Consider the following 15,876-nt stretch of genomic DNA (forward strand, 5'->3'; position numbering starts at 1 on the left):
GAGAGTAGAAAATACAAACTCAAACACAGTTTATTTTATTCCTCACACGTTTTACACAAAATACATACGTTAATTTGCATATTAGCAAAGTGCTTTCCCACACAACACACACGTTTAAGGTCAAACTGTCATTAAAAAAAAAAAAAAAAAGTAGGCCTACATACAAAAACGTGTGCCATGCAGTGAACCTAAACATAATAAATATTACCGTACTTGAGTCATAATAAAAGTAATATACTATGTCATCCACATTTGCAATTAAAATTGTTCTAAATATGATCCGACATATCAGGTGTGAATCCAACTTGAAGAAGGCACTATTATAGCTACACAATCACAACAGTTGGTCATTACATTCAGCATCTTTTGACTCCTGTTTATCAGTTAACTTAAGTAAACAACAAAACATTAAAACCTTTGTTTCAAGTATGATCTATGATTGGAGAATTCTATGTGCAAAACACACAAAAACAAAAAGGTATGTAACCAATACTGAGAGAAATATCGGTCTCATCAGACATCAAACAAACAAAACTTCATTGCAAAGTCTCACTTCAAGATCAGACCCAAGGAAGTCCAGTTTTCTGTGTATACAGTATGTCAGGATTTCAGATGCTGGACCATGTGCTTGGAGCAGGCGCTCTAGTGGTCGTTCCCTTGAGAAAGAAAAAAGTGCTAGTGTATGTCAACAGGAAGAGCTGTCCTCTACATTGCAATGAGGTGGATGAGGAATGACAACACAGTTGGACACCCTTGGACACTTCTAAGTTTGCAGAGCAGAGAGGCGTCGTTCAATACACTGCTTGCCTAGGGAAGAAAAAAAAAAAAAGATTGAAAATTTGACTCAGTTATAATAATTCACAAAGGCCCAGCATGAATGGCTTGCTGGAAAACTAACATTGCAATGAAGATAAAAAGAATCGTGTTCGCACATACATCTTTCTATACTGTCAATGTCCTTTTCCTCTCTGATGAATCGGGACAGACCCTCCAGAAGCAGAAGAGCTTTATGGTAGCGCTGGACTATTTCTGTACCACAGTGGAACATTTCATCTAAAGCTGCAGACTGGACCTGAGAACAATTTGAATGCACGCAACAAGGCTGAGACGGTGATGCAAAAACGAGCCAAGACGTCATTCGGGATTGTCGGGAGACTCACCATTTGCACAGTGTGGCAATAGATGAGCTTCTCGGCTGTGAGTCCATTGAAGCAATCCATAAGCTTCTGCTTGTCCGTCAAAAAATTCTGCAGCCGATCGCTCAGCGAGCGACAGCATGCAACACAGCTCTTGTACAACTCGTTCAACTTCTTGATCACTACAAACAGGAGGCACAAGTTATTACAACATATAATTATTACTCTAAGCAGTCCAAATGACTTCTATTCTTACATCACTACAATATACATAAAGAACCAAGTGATACAAATGAATGAAGATCACAACCTCAAAGGTATTCTCACCGTGTTTGACTGCAGATGAAGGAAGCAGTCTACCTTGCTGGATATTTTCTTTGGCATTGTGCAGAGCTGTCGACAGAGACTCTACTGCTTTCATGTACAATAATAACTGTTCTGCATAGCTGCAAGGAGAACCACAAAGGCTGTCAGGAAGTGTTGTGCCGTAAGAAAATGGTTGTTAAGAAAATAGTCAAATAAATGTTCTGACCTCCAGTCTCGACTGAAGAGGCTGATTTGGTCTGTCAACAGGCTGCGCTCTATAAAGGAAATCTCAGGGCTGCTGATGGGATCCAGCAGCAGTTCTTTCGAAGAAGCCAATTCCATGATACAGTGCACAAAAGCCAATACGAACTGAAGGTCACTCAGGGCATCTGTGTGGGCCTGCTGTGGAATAATCAAATGCATAAAGCATTTTGACTACAGGAAAGCTCAGTTCCATGTTCGGCTACCTCAGTTCCATAACTTGCAGCATTCCCTTTCTTCCAAATATTTGCAAAAGCTACGTGTACCTCCATTAGTGTATCTTCCGATAGCTCCGGAGGATGAAAGACCAAACTGCAGTGTGGAGTAAAATCCATAGCTTCAGCCTCACAGTTTTTACAGCTTCTTTGATAGCGAAGAGGACTGCTGAGTAACAAGGCTGTGCTAATACAGTTAGGTGAGCCTGCATTTAAAAAAAAAATAAAAAATACACAGCTGAAATCTCAAGAGATAAACTGGTTTAACAGTGACTTTGTCGTTTCATGTCGTTTCTAAATGTTTACAGTTAGGAACTTAATTGGTTCTGCGAGCCCATTTGTAACCAATTCATCTGTTGCAGCCCCAAAACTAAGTTATACTTACCTTTATTTATTTGTTTTTTTAAATATACCAAAGTGAGTTTAAAAACACATATAATGTGCTCTAGAACTACGGTAAGTGAAACACACTATTCTAAAGAAATAGAATGAAAAAGGGGAGGGGCAGCTATTCACATGATGGCCAACCGATGTCTGTCGGTAAAAGTCAAACACACATTACAAAAAGCCAAATGACATTTACTCAACAATACCTGTCAGCATCCTTGGGAGAATAGTATCAGGAGGAGTGTTTGCGATAGCTGGAGAACCCACGGAGAAGACGGCAGTTGGTGGGCTACCCGATGAAGCAAATCCTGTATGGCAGCCAGTAGGTGGAGCTGTAAGTTTGAGTAAGTTGAGTTTAAAAGGCCAAAATGGGCACACGTCAAAGACACAAAACTATTGCTGTCTGTGCCTAGAATATAACCACAGCAACAAAATATTTTGTGGTTGAATTAGGATTAAGGCTATTACCTGCCGTCTTTTCATAGCAGAGGCTTTCATTACTACTCGGTTCAAGAAGTTGAGCACCGAACGCAGCTTTAAGCAAAACGTCAGACAGCCTTCCAATGTTTGGTGATCTGGCCATTCAATACACACAGAAAGTGAACATTCAATCATTTATTAAAATCAAACGATCTCTTAGCTAGTCTTACTTGAACTACAGACAGTAACAAAAACTTGTTCCGACCTTTTAAATTGCCTCTTTTTGTAGGAGGGTATACTGCCGTGGTTGGTGTGGGAAGCAGGCGCAAGGCTGGAGCTATTCAGTTCCGACATTGACCTGCAGGAATTGTCCTGCTACAAAATTTAAAAAAGAAAAGTAAAATAAGCAACACAGAACATCCAAGCATAAACTAAATGTTTATGCCCTTTTGTATTTTTAATTCAACTTGGTACATTAATTTGCTTTTACATGACAGTACTTAACATAATCATTTTTGCTACTTTCAGAGTTGATTCATTGAATGTCTACAAAAAAAGTGTGCATCATGTCACGTCATATTTAATTGCCGTGTATGCTGTATATATATATATATATTGCATTTTTTGCCATAAGTCTGACCTTGTGGCTGGGGCTGCCCCTCGTGTTAGGAGTCTCAATGGGCCATCCGGTTCTCGTACTAATAGGTAGAGTCTGCTCCGGAGTTCTTGGGGTACTTCCCACTAGATTACAGAACATCGAAGGGATCATGCACATGGGAAAACTTCCCACGACAATTCCTATTCTGCGCATCGCCGTCAAGCGATCATCTGGTGAATTTAGATATGCGGCAGTGGATTTATTCTTACCCCTTGGCGAGGACTGGCGTGCCTGGGCTTCTCTTCGAGTTGGACTCGAGGGGTAGGGGGCAGGGCAGGAATCATTCGATCCGTATCCTCCGCACGGTGAGGAACTTTCACTGGAACCGGTATAAAAGTGGTTGACCCTGGAAAATGTGTTAAACAGTCAGGAAGAAGATCCTCTTGAGTATTATGAGCCAAACATCACGATACGATAATTATCACGATATTGTGGGGGCGTTGGCGATATTTAAAAAAAAGATCACAATATTGTAAAAAACAAAAAACAAAACAAAAAAGAGATCATAATAAAAAAAATAAAAAATAAAAAGTACAATATTGTGCTTTTGTACATAACAGCAATACATATAAACCACCTACAATCTCTAATAACAATACTGAGGTACTTATTTGCACTTATTGATCGCTTCACAAGCAAATTTGTTTCCTCTTCATCTGACAATTAGCATAGCTTTTAAACATAGAAGGCCAAAACATCCATAATGAAAATTAAATTGCACTAATAAACTAGCCACGAGAGGGTGCTAGAACTGCACAAATGGAAATCAACCTGAATTTTTTTATTTTTATTTTTTTTTTTTAACAAATGTGTTCCTTTTAAATATTGTAAACGTGACGACGACGATATTGTGGCACTTTTAACATCGCGATATTGCCCTTATCGTGACATCCCTACTGAGTATACAGGATATATAGACAAAAGGAAGAAGTGTCGATACGGTGTATACCTGGTGGAGCCTTGTGAGCCCGAAGGTTGGAGATTCTGCTCTAGTCGCTGGTAGTTCTTGATCTGAGTTGGGACGGGAATCGGCTCTGAATGGCTGCGGTCACACAGCACATGTTTCCTATAGAGATGAAAGTGTACCAAAAATACATATACTGTACGGAACAAAGAAAGGAAAAGTGGAGTAGCTGAAGAATAACTCATTCCCACATCTCAGAAGACTTTTTTTTTTTTTTTTTCTCCCTTTTTAGGCTAACAAAAGCCATCCCAGACTGGCTTACTCAGGAGGCTTGGAGCGACGCTGCAGCAAGGGAGAGGATGGAGGTGTCCTGCCAACTGATTCCAGAACTCTGTCTGTCATGAGGGGGCTTGTGCTGAGGAGAAAACATCACAAGTATTTGCACCATCACCTCACTGCATCTCAATTATTTCTGTACGTTTCATCAGAATATGTCCCCAAATTATGGAAATGAAATAAATGGATGCATTCAAAATTTCTGTGTGGCCTACTAACTCTTCACATTCATTCTTGTTGAATATATCGTTCCAGACTCACCCAGTGTATATCAGGCAACTGTCAACGGGTGATCCGCTGTCTTCCTCACACGTGTACTCACCTGTGTTGCAGTGGGAAAAAATAAAAAAATAAATAAAAATAAAAAACACAGACATGGAAAGTTGTCTTTTGTAAATGAATCGTGTGGTGTATGAGGTGCTGCGCGAGTGCAAATCTTACTGGCAGACTCGGGTTGTACCATAACGTAGTCTTCTGGAAAAGATGAAATGGTCCTGCTGTCTTGACTGGTTAGTTCTTTCAACTGGAAGACAGCCGTGTCTGACAGAGGTGAGCTTTTCAATTTGGTCTGATGGCAAGGCTTCTGTCCAATGAAAAGCTGAGAAATTTGATACAAAGTGATTTATTTGAGTAATAAAAAAAAAAAATACAGACATGACAGTTCTGTTTTTAACTCATTTGCTCCCAATAACGTGTAAATACGTTTTTTTAAGCATTCTAAGTGTCCCAAAGACGTATTTATACGTTTTTTTGTTTTTTATGCTAGAGCATACAGAAGGCTTTGATTCAGCCTCTCAACTGCAAAGAACGGTTGCAGAAATGGTAGTTATTACACAAACGGCCAGCAGGTGGCAGCAGAGCAAAGGAGATCAACCAGGGCCATGTAGAAAAAAGCTCAATTACTTTGAATTTTAAATAGATTTGTGAAAACTGATGAAACTTAGCTCTCTTCTAATGCTAATCGCTGCAAAACGGAAACAGATAGAAACATACTTTTTTTTTTCCTGATGAAAGAAGAGACTTTAATCTTTCTTTTGATAGGTTCCATGCTTTTATAGCCATAAAACACAATATTCTGTGGGCCTTGCAAAATCAGTTAATATCCAGTAAAACAGCCGGGAGCCAACGGGACTACCTCTGTGAAAATGGCGGCGAGTGAATGAGTTAAAAGAACATTTCTGTCTAAAGAGATGTACCCACTGGAGGAGAGGCTGGATGGGACGTGGAGGAGCTGCTTGAAGAGCTCCCCGAGGCCGAACTGGGATAGAAGTACATCGGAGTTGGCGAGCCTGTTCAAAAACGATGTGATAGTCTTAAGATGGTGAGTACAGTCGTTGATTTCATGTAGTAAACCAAGTGAAATCGAGTACCTACATTTTCTAGAGTCTGAGCTCGTCTCCAAGAAAGGATGATAGAAAAACTCATCTGCAAAAGCAAAAGGGGAGGGGAAATTGAAGCCACAATTCCGACATACTGCATATGAACAAGCTTTGGGAAGCAAATTAAATAGATACTTATTTTTTTGTAATAAATGCAGTTTAAAATGAACGAGAAAACCAAAGTAGCAGACAGTAGTGGGTCTTGTTTAGGACATTGTAAAATATTAGAATTGAGAAATTTCACTCAATCTTAATGGGGCGGATCGGATATTTACCAAAGCTGATCCTATCCTTGTGGTTTCTCTGAAGAAGTCCCAACAGTAGCTGTCTCAGGTTACTTGAAGTCTCCTTTGGGATACTGAGGTAAACACAAACAACCTTTTTATATAAACATAGATGGTATAAATAATATAAATCGTACCCGATGCAAAGAGCTTCTCTATGTGGTCAATTATTAAATCATTAAAAAAAAAATAGAATTCAAATTCATTGATTTATGGTCAAAACATTCCATTCTCTTTATTCATGGCGTGATGTGTGCCTTAACTGAGTTACAGTGTTTGGCATTTCATGTTCCAGTATGTTTACAGGTGCACTACTGTGTTTATGTCGTGTTAAAGGTCACATCTGTTGTATTTTTGTTTGCTTTGTTTTTAATAACATAACGTGAGCTGCAAAATGTGTCATGATCTTGCAAATTTATAGCTTCAAGACAAAAAACCCTTGAGCATTAAGACCCCAGTGGCTCTCGTCAGCGCAGGCATGCGTGCGTGTTTGTGTAGGCGGCGCTTTGTGGGTCCACATGGAATATGAGAGCAGTGCAGAAGCACTAGCTGGCAGAGCCAAGTAGGTTATATATAGAAAGTGCCAAGAAAACAACAAACCATGCCTCCTCACACATTTGGCCAGCTTATCACGGGCTTGATCATAGTGTAAGATAAGCACGGCCAAAAGCCACACAAACTGGCAAAGTCAAGCATGTTGTGTGTTTAACTCTTTTGCTGCCACACGTTATTAAAAAAACAACCCCCAATGCCAGCAGATTTCGAGCATTTTAACTCATTTTTCCGAAACAAACAGAATATTGTGTTCTTTTGCTACATAAACAACATGGCGACCACATGAAAGGTCGCATTCCATTCTTTCATTAGAACAAAAAAGTATGTTTCTACCTTATTCCGTTCTTTAGTAATCACCAATTAAAAATAGGTCATTTGAGTGACATTGAGCCAAAATTGAAAAGAAAAGTTACATTTTCTCCACAACAGTGACTTTGATACGAATATTTTTTGTTTACTGACGCTCCATCAAATTAGGTTTAATAAGGTTTAGGCTTTGATCCTTCACATCAGCCTTGAAAACGTTCTATTTCATCAGATTGCGTCATGTTTCATTGTAATTCGCAGCTCTAGTTAGGGCCCGAGCAGCTACCGCTGCCATCTGCTGGCCATAGTTAGTGGGTGTTTTTTGATTTCACAACTCATTGACCCGGCTGCGCTGCACTTGGACGTTGCACTGACCACTGATGTATTCACAAAAAAAAAATAAATAAAAAAATAAAAATAAAAAAAAATAAAAATACAAAAAATAAATAATAAAATAAAATAAAATAAAATAAAAAAGTAGTTGACGTCACTTAACATTTATGGCGGCATACATCGTGATTTTACTAAACGTTATTAAACGTTTTTGGCGGTCAAAGAGTTAAGAAAAAAAAAGTTATAAATTGTGCTAAACAAGAAAGCCCTTTGGAGTATTTTGTGGAGTGACTCGTGCTGTCAGTTGTATGTATTAATCTACGTATGTGCACACGTAATTATGCACAGTAGATATCGTGACACCAACCTTGGTACAAGGGTCCTGTTGCATTCATAGAAGAGGCGGAGCTCCTGTGGTGTGTTCGCCTATATAATACAACTTTATTAAAAGAAGATCATTTATACACATGACACACATGTAAAACTGAACCCTTGTTATATTTTCTCAGTGCCTGCTCATTTGTTTTGTGTATGAATGGTAATTAAAAAGACAAACAACAAAAAAAACATGTTTGACTTCAACCTAATATTGCAACATGCACACCCCTCAATGACGTATTCGATCATTCACGAGGGGAAAGTGGCACGCTTGACGTTGCTTGGTAAACTTGATAAACAAACATCATCATGACAGTCATTAGATAGCATCATCACTGTCTGGACTTTTGACTTTCTGCCAAAAAAGAAAACTCTCCTTCAAAAATATCTGGAAAAATAGAACTTCATAGAAAGCGAAGGCTCCTTTTCCTCAACTATATGAAACGTGTTTCAAAATCAAATGCCATGGGCTTCCTTCTACCCATAAATAAAAGTGGAAGCAACACAGAAATAGCAGGTTCATTTGAGCAGCCAAAGTAAAAACACGGTTGTGTAACAATATTTACTCGAGGCTCACCACCATTTGTGCCTGCCCGCAACCCTTGTAAACAAAGATCTTTTTCCAAATGAACATGACGTTTTGTTTTGTTTCCCCCCCACATCACACTGGAGACCAGTGAGGGTGTCAGGCAGGCAGCTTGTGTGTTCTAGTTCATGTTTCTGTGTTTCGAAAAGGATGTATCATGTTCAGCGTTGACAATTATGAGAATATCCTTTCTAGGAACTGGGCATATCTCAAAGCACATTCATGAGGTATTATGTAATGGACTCCCAAAAAAAAAAAAAAATGCTGTTTCAAAATGTACGCTGGAGAGCGGAGACTGACGTCAACATGCTTCCGAAATATACTTTTTGGTGTTACTCACGTGAAACGGCGCCTTCCCCGTTAGACACTGGTAGATAATGGTGCCAATGCTCCACAAATCAGCTTTGGCATCATAACTGTGGGACATGATAACCTCGGGAGCCTGTGTCCACAAACACTTATTATAAATAAGCAAAGTACGTCCATAATGCAAAGACGGTAAAAACTCACCATGTACATGGGGGAGCCACACAGTGTTGCTGCCATAGCGTTTGTCTGAAGATAACGTGCAAAGCCAAAATCAGCTGTTGGGGTTGAGAGAATTTGTGAGGTTAACAGCACATTACGGTGCGTCGCATGTTTACATTGGGATGATGCCATACAAAACATTTTTCTTCTACACACCTATCTTAACACTGGTATTGATAGAAGTGGACCTCTTGCCCCGTGGGTGGCAGAGTAAGATATTCTGAGGCTTCAGGTCTCGGTGAAGGATGCCTTTGCTCTGTAGAACCTTCATGGCCTGAGCAATCTGCTGTAAGAAAACTCGGATCGTGTCCTCACTCAACGTCCCCTTGGCTGAAGATCAGAAAGAGGAAAATACATAATTATTTGAGACAGCGGAACACATTTCAATTCAACACATTATTCCATTATGTCTACGGAATGTCTGGAAATAGATTTGAAACATTCATAAAGTCAAATTGAAACTTTTCAAGTCCAAGCTTTTCAAACACCTTGGAATATTGATCATTTACTTATTATCAGGTATAAAACTATATATAGTGGATAAGAAAAGTCTACACACCTCAGATGCCAGTTTTTTTGCGATATATGAAACATAGTAACCTGTTGTATACTGCTTCTGTTCTCTTTAGAGTTTGTTACAGTGCTTAGAATTTCAAGCATTGATTCCCTTTCCAACAAAGGAACCACTTTTGATATCCTTATGTCTCATTGTAACCCAAATAATGGATTAGAATGGAACTTTAAATATCAAACAGATTTTAAAAAAATCAGCCCTATGCGAGACAACTGCATTTTATCCAAAACTCAAAGCACCTTTTTCATTTTTGAATTAACATGCGTTTTGGAAATGGTCAGCAACGGCCACAAAAATGGTCGGAAACCTGTTTTTGAACCCCCTTTTGCCATTTTTGGACTGGATGGCAACATGTTAAGGTCTCTCAGACTGTTACTTAGGATATAAAGTATCTCACTCCTTACAATCTTTCATTTCACAAGTTTGTTTACACACGACGGACACCGGCATGATTGCAACATTGCGACCGAACTCCGATCACGTTAACGTCACACTTAGTGGAAGAGAACTTTGTTTACAATGGTGCTTAAATTTGAAAGGCTGCAGTGTTTTTCCACCGGAGAGGACAAGGATAAGTGTGTGACAGATGGGTGAGGTCACATGAGCACTCAGAGAGCCGCTGTGCCTCGGTGGCGTGCTGCAAATAAGCTGGCAATGCCCCCCTCCGCCCCCCCGCAGGGACACAAAACAGTCAAGTCTACAAAATAGGAGACGCCGGCAGAATTACACGAGCACTTTCAATCAGTATTTAAACAATCACACTGACTGGATAAATTTAGCAAATGAAAAATCAACTCTGTGGCCTGAGCAGTGTCATCGTACTTGTTTGAAACCTGATTAAAGGCTAAATTTTAGTAAGTAATGTTCCTTGGTCATGCTGGCAATTTAAATGGACACATAGTCTATTATTGTTTCGACACAAGTTACTTCATCACAGGTCAATTCTTGGCCTTTTAGTTCATCTTGTTTAGGGGTACTAGTGATCATTTTTCTAGTGAACTTGTGGGAACATTTAATCCTCAACCTGCAGACCACAGAAAACAGCAAAGCCTCTTAAAGGCCACACTGACCCGCTGCATAATCAAAGCTTGACTTTTTCTTGCAATAGTGCCATACATTGAGAATACCCGGCTGGAAAAATTGTGCGATACGAGTTGCATTAAGACACTTACATTGAAGGTACTCAGCCAGGTCACCTCCATTGCAGTACTGTAAAGACAACAACAACAAAAAACTGTAAAAATGCAGCCATGTCAGGGAATGCATTTCCTTTGACCACATTCACACATACCTCCATGACGAGATACACACACCCACCTATTTCCTGTGAAAGAAAACAAATACATCTTAAATCCAGTTTTTCAAAGAATTTATTCAAGTACCACAGCTTTCATTTCATGTCGACACCAACAACAGATGCCCCACATTCACCAACAACGCAATCAATAGAGCAGCTTACAGATTTGGACCAACAGGTGTCTGAAGTTACCCATTCCTCTCACTAAACGACAGCACCTCCCACAAACCAATTACCACGTCTGTCCACTGACAAGCCAAGGTCACACGTGAGGTGAAGTTGTGAGATGGAGCAAAGTATAAGGTGTCAGTCTTCCTGACATATGGCTGAGCAGATGGAAAGGGGGAAAAAGCTGCCTCTATTCGTGCTTTGTCATTTGGGACACAAACGTAACACGAATGGGGAAAATCCAGAGTGAAACAACATCCTTTTGAATGACAATAATATCAGAAAAACAACTGTCCTAAAAAGCGTATTGTAGCGTATAAACTCTTAAGGCATGCTAGTGTGCATCTGGTGCGTGCTGATGCTTTAGAAGCCATTGTTTAACTGTCCATCTGTCACAAATAAGAGATTAGTTCACAGCTTTCTGGTTGCCTGGCAGGTGACAAAGAAAGGTGACTGACACAAACTCCCAAATGCAAACGTCCTCTCCTAGCTGGAGCCTGCTTTAAATGGTAATTATTTTATTCTGTGGCCTTAACTAATATATTCTGTATTGTATTTGTGGGTCCTAATGTTTCAGCAACTACTACACAGTATAAAATGGTAAGAAGTGTTGTGGTTTGTGTATAATGATAAAGAAGTCAAACTCACCTGATAGTCTAGTAGTCTGACTATATTGCCATGCTTGAGTTCCTGGAGGAAAAAACAAACACCCAAAGAGGATATGGCATGATTTAGAAAATCAGTTCAACGTCTTGTGTTCGTTTTGATCAAGCGGTTGCAATACAAATGTTAAAAGCATGATTTATAAATGGATATGAAATCAAATGGAGAGGTTATTATTATTCTCATCACAAATAGGTCATTTTTTTTTCTTCAAAGAACATTCAACGATGTGGTCATGGACACAAAAACAATTTTTGTTGTTGTTATATTTTAGGTCGCTAACTATCGCTTAACATTCATACAGAGTTCTTAGTTACCTTTAATATTTTTATTTCTTTTCCAAGTAGAGAATGCGATTTGGCCAAGTTTTTCTTGTTGATGCACTTGACAGCCACCTCCCACTCATGTTTCTTGACAAACAAAAGAACGTATTACAATACGAGTCGACGCCAGAAAGCAGAAACGCACAAACGTCAAAATTACCTCCTTGTGTCGTCCTTTGAACACAACCGCAAAGGCACCGTGACCAATCAGGTGTTTCCTGTTGAACTCAAACTTCCCAACAGACTCCATGAGGTACTTTATTACGTGTTGCCTATCCAGGTCGGTTCAGGAGGATCAATCACCGAGGCAAGCACACATACTGCGCGACGAAACATTCTATGGAAGCGAAGAGTCCCATGTTACTTTCCAATGGTAAATCCTACGAAGTAGGTGTCACTGGACAAAAAAATAAATAAAATAACACGTGCGACAGGATGTAAACAAAGATATGTAAACGGATGGTGAATGTCTTTTCTTTTAATGTTTTAAACGAGTTTGTCTAGAGTCCACAACACCGCCTAAAGATTCGCGTTAAACACAGGCAACCATCTGTATTCGGCGAGAGATAATATATTAACTTGTTTGGCGTCCTCCTTACCTTTTATTACTCCCATTTCCCCGCAGACGCTCATGTTACCAATGCGCATGCGCACAGCCAGCAGCAGCTGTTTAACGTTGTTGCCTTCATGACACCCTGTAAATTATGCATTCACGTTAGCCCCCCCAGCCCCCCCAAAAAAAAAAAAAATTATAAATGCATTCACGTGACTGTAAACTTACTAGCACGTAACGCATTTGTAAAATAAAAAATAGTTATTTAAAAAGCATGCTTCGCTTCCGGGGTCTTTATTCTGGAATTAACTCATTCACTCCCAGCGATTTTCACCGAAGCAATAAAACACTAAAACAACCCCCTTCGCTCCGGCTGTTTTACTGGATTTTGACTAATTTTGCAAGGCCCACAGAATATTGTGTTCTATTGCTACAAAAACATGGAACCTACCAAAATAAAGATTAGAGTCTCTTCTTTCATCAGGAAAAAAAGTATATTCATATCTGTTTCCGTTTTGCAGCAATTAGAATATAGAATATATAAGTTTCACCAATATTCACAATTATCCACATACAAAATACTAAAATGTGCAGGTTCTGAGTATATTTACTTGACCTGCAGACAAAATCTAAAACAAACAAACTAATGACCACATTGGATATCAAATCAAACTCAATAAAACTGTTAAAATAGTTTAGAATTATTATTTGTTTCACTGCTGTCTCTCGTAACTTTGGGAATATTTGTTTTAATAAACATAATATTTGAAATACAGTAATTATTATTTGGCTATTCATGAAACGTGTCTCACCAAAATGACGCTGTCCACTCATGGAACAGCATTGGACTTTGGATCGTTGTAATTTTATTTGTGATGATTATTTGGATTTTTAAAATGTGATGAACTTGACGACTATCACAATATGGCACAGTTTTTTTTCCTCAAACATTTTTAATAAAGATATTTGAAAGCACAAACCATAGTACCATAATAACAACCAATGAAAGACAGATAGAAAATTGACTGACTGCAATATTAAAACTCAAATTTGACATGTGAGTGCTTGCTTAGAGATTTACAGGATGTTTGTTGGTACAGTGTTGATACAGATTAATGACACGTAGATGTCATCTGCCTTTATTCTCACAGTTATGGAAAAAAACAAAACAATCCTTGGCATTCTGTTGTAAACATCCATCTATTCATTCTCTGTACCACGTACACTCATGAGGGTTGCAGGGGCCCGGGGCCTATCCCAGCTGTCATTGGACGAGAGGCGGGGTACCTGAACTGGTCGTCAGCCAATCACAGGGCACAAATAGGCAACTGACCACACAAACCTATAATTTACAGTGCCAAATCAACCTAACATGCATGTTTTTGGAATGTGGCAGGAAACTGGAGTACCTGCAGAGAACCCATGCAGGCAACAAGGGACAACATGCAAACGTCACACATCAAGGCTGAAGTCCAGATTCAAACCCACGACTTCCAAACTGTGAGGTGGGTGTACTAACCAGTCGTCCACCGTGCTACCTGTTATACATAACATCCATTTCAACATACAAAAACTTTGAAATATCACTCTGGAAACATTTACACACTTCACAGAACAGTGTCCAAAACACACGAGTATTTGCTACTCTTAACTCTTTGACCGCCAAAAACGTTTAATGACGATCAGTAAAATCGCGACGTACATTGCCATAAACGTAAAATAACGTCAACAAATTTTTACATTTTTTTTCTTAGTACAACGTGCTGCCTGGTCAATGGGTTGTGGAATCTAAAACACTCTAAACTATGGCCAGCAGATGGAAGCATTGTATCTCTTTTCGTCAGTGATCAAAGCCTCTGTCAAATCAAAGTTTTTCTTTGATAACGTGTGGCAGTAAAAGAGTTAAGAGAACATACCATACTGCAACTTGCCAGTGAGGTACTGCTAAATACCAGTCATCTCATTTCAAGAGTGGAAACGAAACACGGAAGTACAGTAAAACATAGTAAAGACATGAAACAGATCTTCCAATCACAAAATAAATACAGTATATCATATCAGAATAACACTTTGTCCAATTTACTGCTGACCTGTGGTGTGATATTTTGCAGTTGATTACGTTGTTAACATCTCAAAAAGGCTACGTGCTATTCTTTTGAAGGCATGGAAGCAACCCAAAAAAACAAAAAAGATGAGGTCTTGTCTTCTGACCAATAATGTGTTTCAAAAGCAGGAGACTCGATTCTTTCTATGAAACAAACTTGAGCCAAATGCAATGCTGCGAACATATCGACAAGTCTACATACAAATGTAGACACTCTGCTTGCAACAGAGTATCATAGTCAGAAAATGAAGAACGCTATATCAGTGTGACCTCACTGACTTCCGAAATCTCTACCCCGATCTGCGGGAACACGTTATGTTGCATTAATGAGACACTAATAATGGCACAGTTATTAGAATCAGTTTGTCTTTAACTCATTCGCTCCCAGCACATTTTCACATTTCGCAATCCCGTTCGCTGTTTTACTGGATTTTGACTGACTTTCCAAGGCCCACAGAATATTGTGTTCTATTGAAATAAAAACATGAAAGATTAAAGTCTCTTCTTTCATCAGGAAAAAAAAACTATATTTCTATCCGTTTTCGTTTTGCAGCAATTAGCATTAGAATATAGCTAAGTTTCATCAATTTTCACAAATCTATTTAAACTTGTGAGTAATTGAGCTTTTTTTTTCAACATGGCCTTGGTTGATTTCCTTTGCTCTGCTGCCACCTGCTGGCCGTTTGTGTAATAACTACCATTTCTGCAACCGGTCTTTGCAGTTGAGAGGCTGCATCAAAGCCTTCTGTATGCTTAAACAACGTATAAATACGTCTTTGGGACACTTAAAACATAAAAAAACAAAAAACGTATTTATATGTTATTGGGAGCAAATGAGTTAAAGGTGGAGCTGCACGTCACCTCATTTGGCATCCCTTTCATTCCACTGAGGTGAGTGTTGATCACATGAAATATAATAAAGCATGTTGTTATTCTACACTAGTGTCTACACTGCCGAGAGGTCAATACGATTGGCCGAGTTGCTGCTTTTGTCCCATGTGTTCATCTTAGTGGGGGATACACCCTCCTTGTTTCCATTCATCTACAAGATAGGAGAGCGGGAGAGTATTTAGCTCAGGCAGTTTGACGGCCCGTTGGTCGAGCCCGTCTGTAACGCAAGGTCTCACAATGTCAGAGTTGAAGGGCTTCACGTTGATGTTGCGCATGGAGCTGCTGGTGAGAGACCACACTTTGGTCTTGTGTTTGAAAGCGGCCCTCACCT

General features: G+C 39.3%; 2 protein-coding genes and 1 long non-coding RNA gene across 9 annotated transcripts in view; 1 reads left to right on the forward strand and 2 right to left on the reverse strand.

Moving 5' to 3' along the window:
• Nucleotides 1-12: 12 nt before the first annotated feature.
• On the reverse strand, nt 13-12,687 carry ulk1a (unc-51 like autophagy activating kinase 1a). 4 transcript variants are annotated; one of them, XM_077521397.1, is made up of 28 exons: nt 12,597-12,687; nt 12,158-12,334; nt 11,992-12,084; nt 11,660-11,701; nt 10,838-10,870; nt 10,719-10,755; nt 9,129-9,302; nt 8,955-9,028; nt 8,785-8,886; nt 7,848-7,906; nt 6,278-6,360; nt 5,998-6,048; nt 5,824-5,912; nt 5,065-5,221; nt 4,885-4,945; nt 4,610-4,702; nt 4,333-4,449; nt 3,593-3,729; nt 3,366-3,466; nt 2,991-3,100; nt 2,774-2,880; nt 2,512-2,637; nt 1,970-2,124; nt 1,669-1,844; nt 1,464-1,582; nt 1,161-1,318; nt 937-1,072; nt 13-807 (listed from the first exon to the last, which is right to left on the reverse strand). In XM_077521397.1, exons 2-28 carry the CDS (start codon nt 12,245-12,247, stop codon nt 764-766), a joined length of 2,724 nt encoding a protein of 907 aa, XP_077377523.1. In that variant the 5' UTR covers nt 12,248-12,334; nt 12,597-12,687; the 3' UTR covers nt 13-763. The 4 variants fall into 4 exon arrangements, with proteins under 4 accessions (XP_077377523.1, XP_077377524.1, XP_077377526.1 ...); XM_077521398.1 differs by having other exon boundaries at nt 12,158-12,394; XM_077521400.1 differs by lacking the exon at nt 12,597-12,687 and having other exon boundaries at nt 2,991-3,097; nt 12,158-12,573.
• Nucleotides 12,197-15,876, forward strand: part of LOC144018824 (uncharacterized) — a 19,231-nt gene continuing 15,551 nt past the window's right edge. For 2 of the 3 annotated variants that reach the window (XR_013283530.1, XR_013283532.1), the window contains exons 1-2: nt 12,197-12,384; nt 13,947-14,055. This is a non-coding gene — a long non-coding RNA (uncharacterized LOC144018824). The remainder of the gene's footprint in view (nt 12,385-13,946; nt 14,056-15,876) is intronic. The other variant, XR_013283531.1, reaches the window with a different exon arrangement.
• The window catches only part of adgrd1 (adhesion G protein-coupled receptor D1), a 32,786-nt gene continuing 30,583 nt past the window's right edge, over nt 13,674-15,876 (reverse strand). For both annotated transcript variants that reach the window (XM_077521401.1, XM_077521402.1), the window contains one exon: nt 13,674-15,874. In XM_077521401.1, coding sequence (XP_077377527.1) covers nt 15,662-15,874 — 213 coding nt within the window. In that variant the 3' untranslated portion in view covers nt 13,674-15,661. The remainder of the gene's footprint in view (nt 15,875-15,876) is intronic.

Source organism: Festucalex cinctus, chromosome 5, assembly GCF_051991245.1.
Source record: "Festucalex cinctus isolate MCC-2025b chromosome 5, RoL_Fcin_1.0, whole genome shotgun sequence".
NCBI classification, from domain to species: domain Eukaryota; kingdom Metazoa; phylum Chordata; class Actinopteri; order Syngnathiformes; family Syngnathidae; genus Festucalex; species Festucalex cinctus.

Coding starts and splice junctions, on each gene's coding strand:
- ulk1a (XM_077521397.1), bottom strand. CDS start 12,247: ATGGAGTCTGTTGGGAAGTTTGAGTTCAACAGGAAACACCTGATTGGT. Junction 7,907..8,784: donor CGGGGAAGGCGCCGTTTCAC/GTGAGTAACACC, acceptor TGTATTATATAG/GCGAACACACCACAGGAGCT. Junction 3,467..3,592: donor ACGCCAGTCCTCGCCAAGGG/GTAAGAATAAAT, acceptor TCTGTAATCTAG/TGGGAAGTACCCCAAGAACT.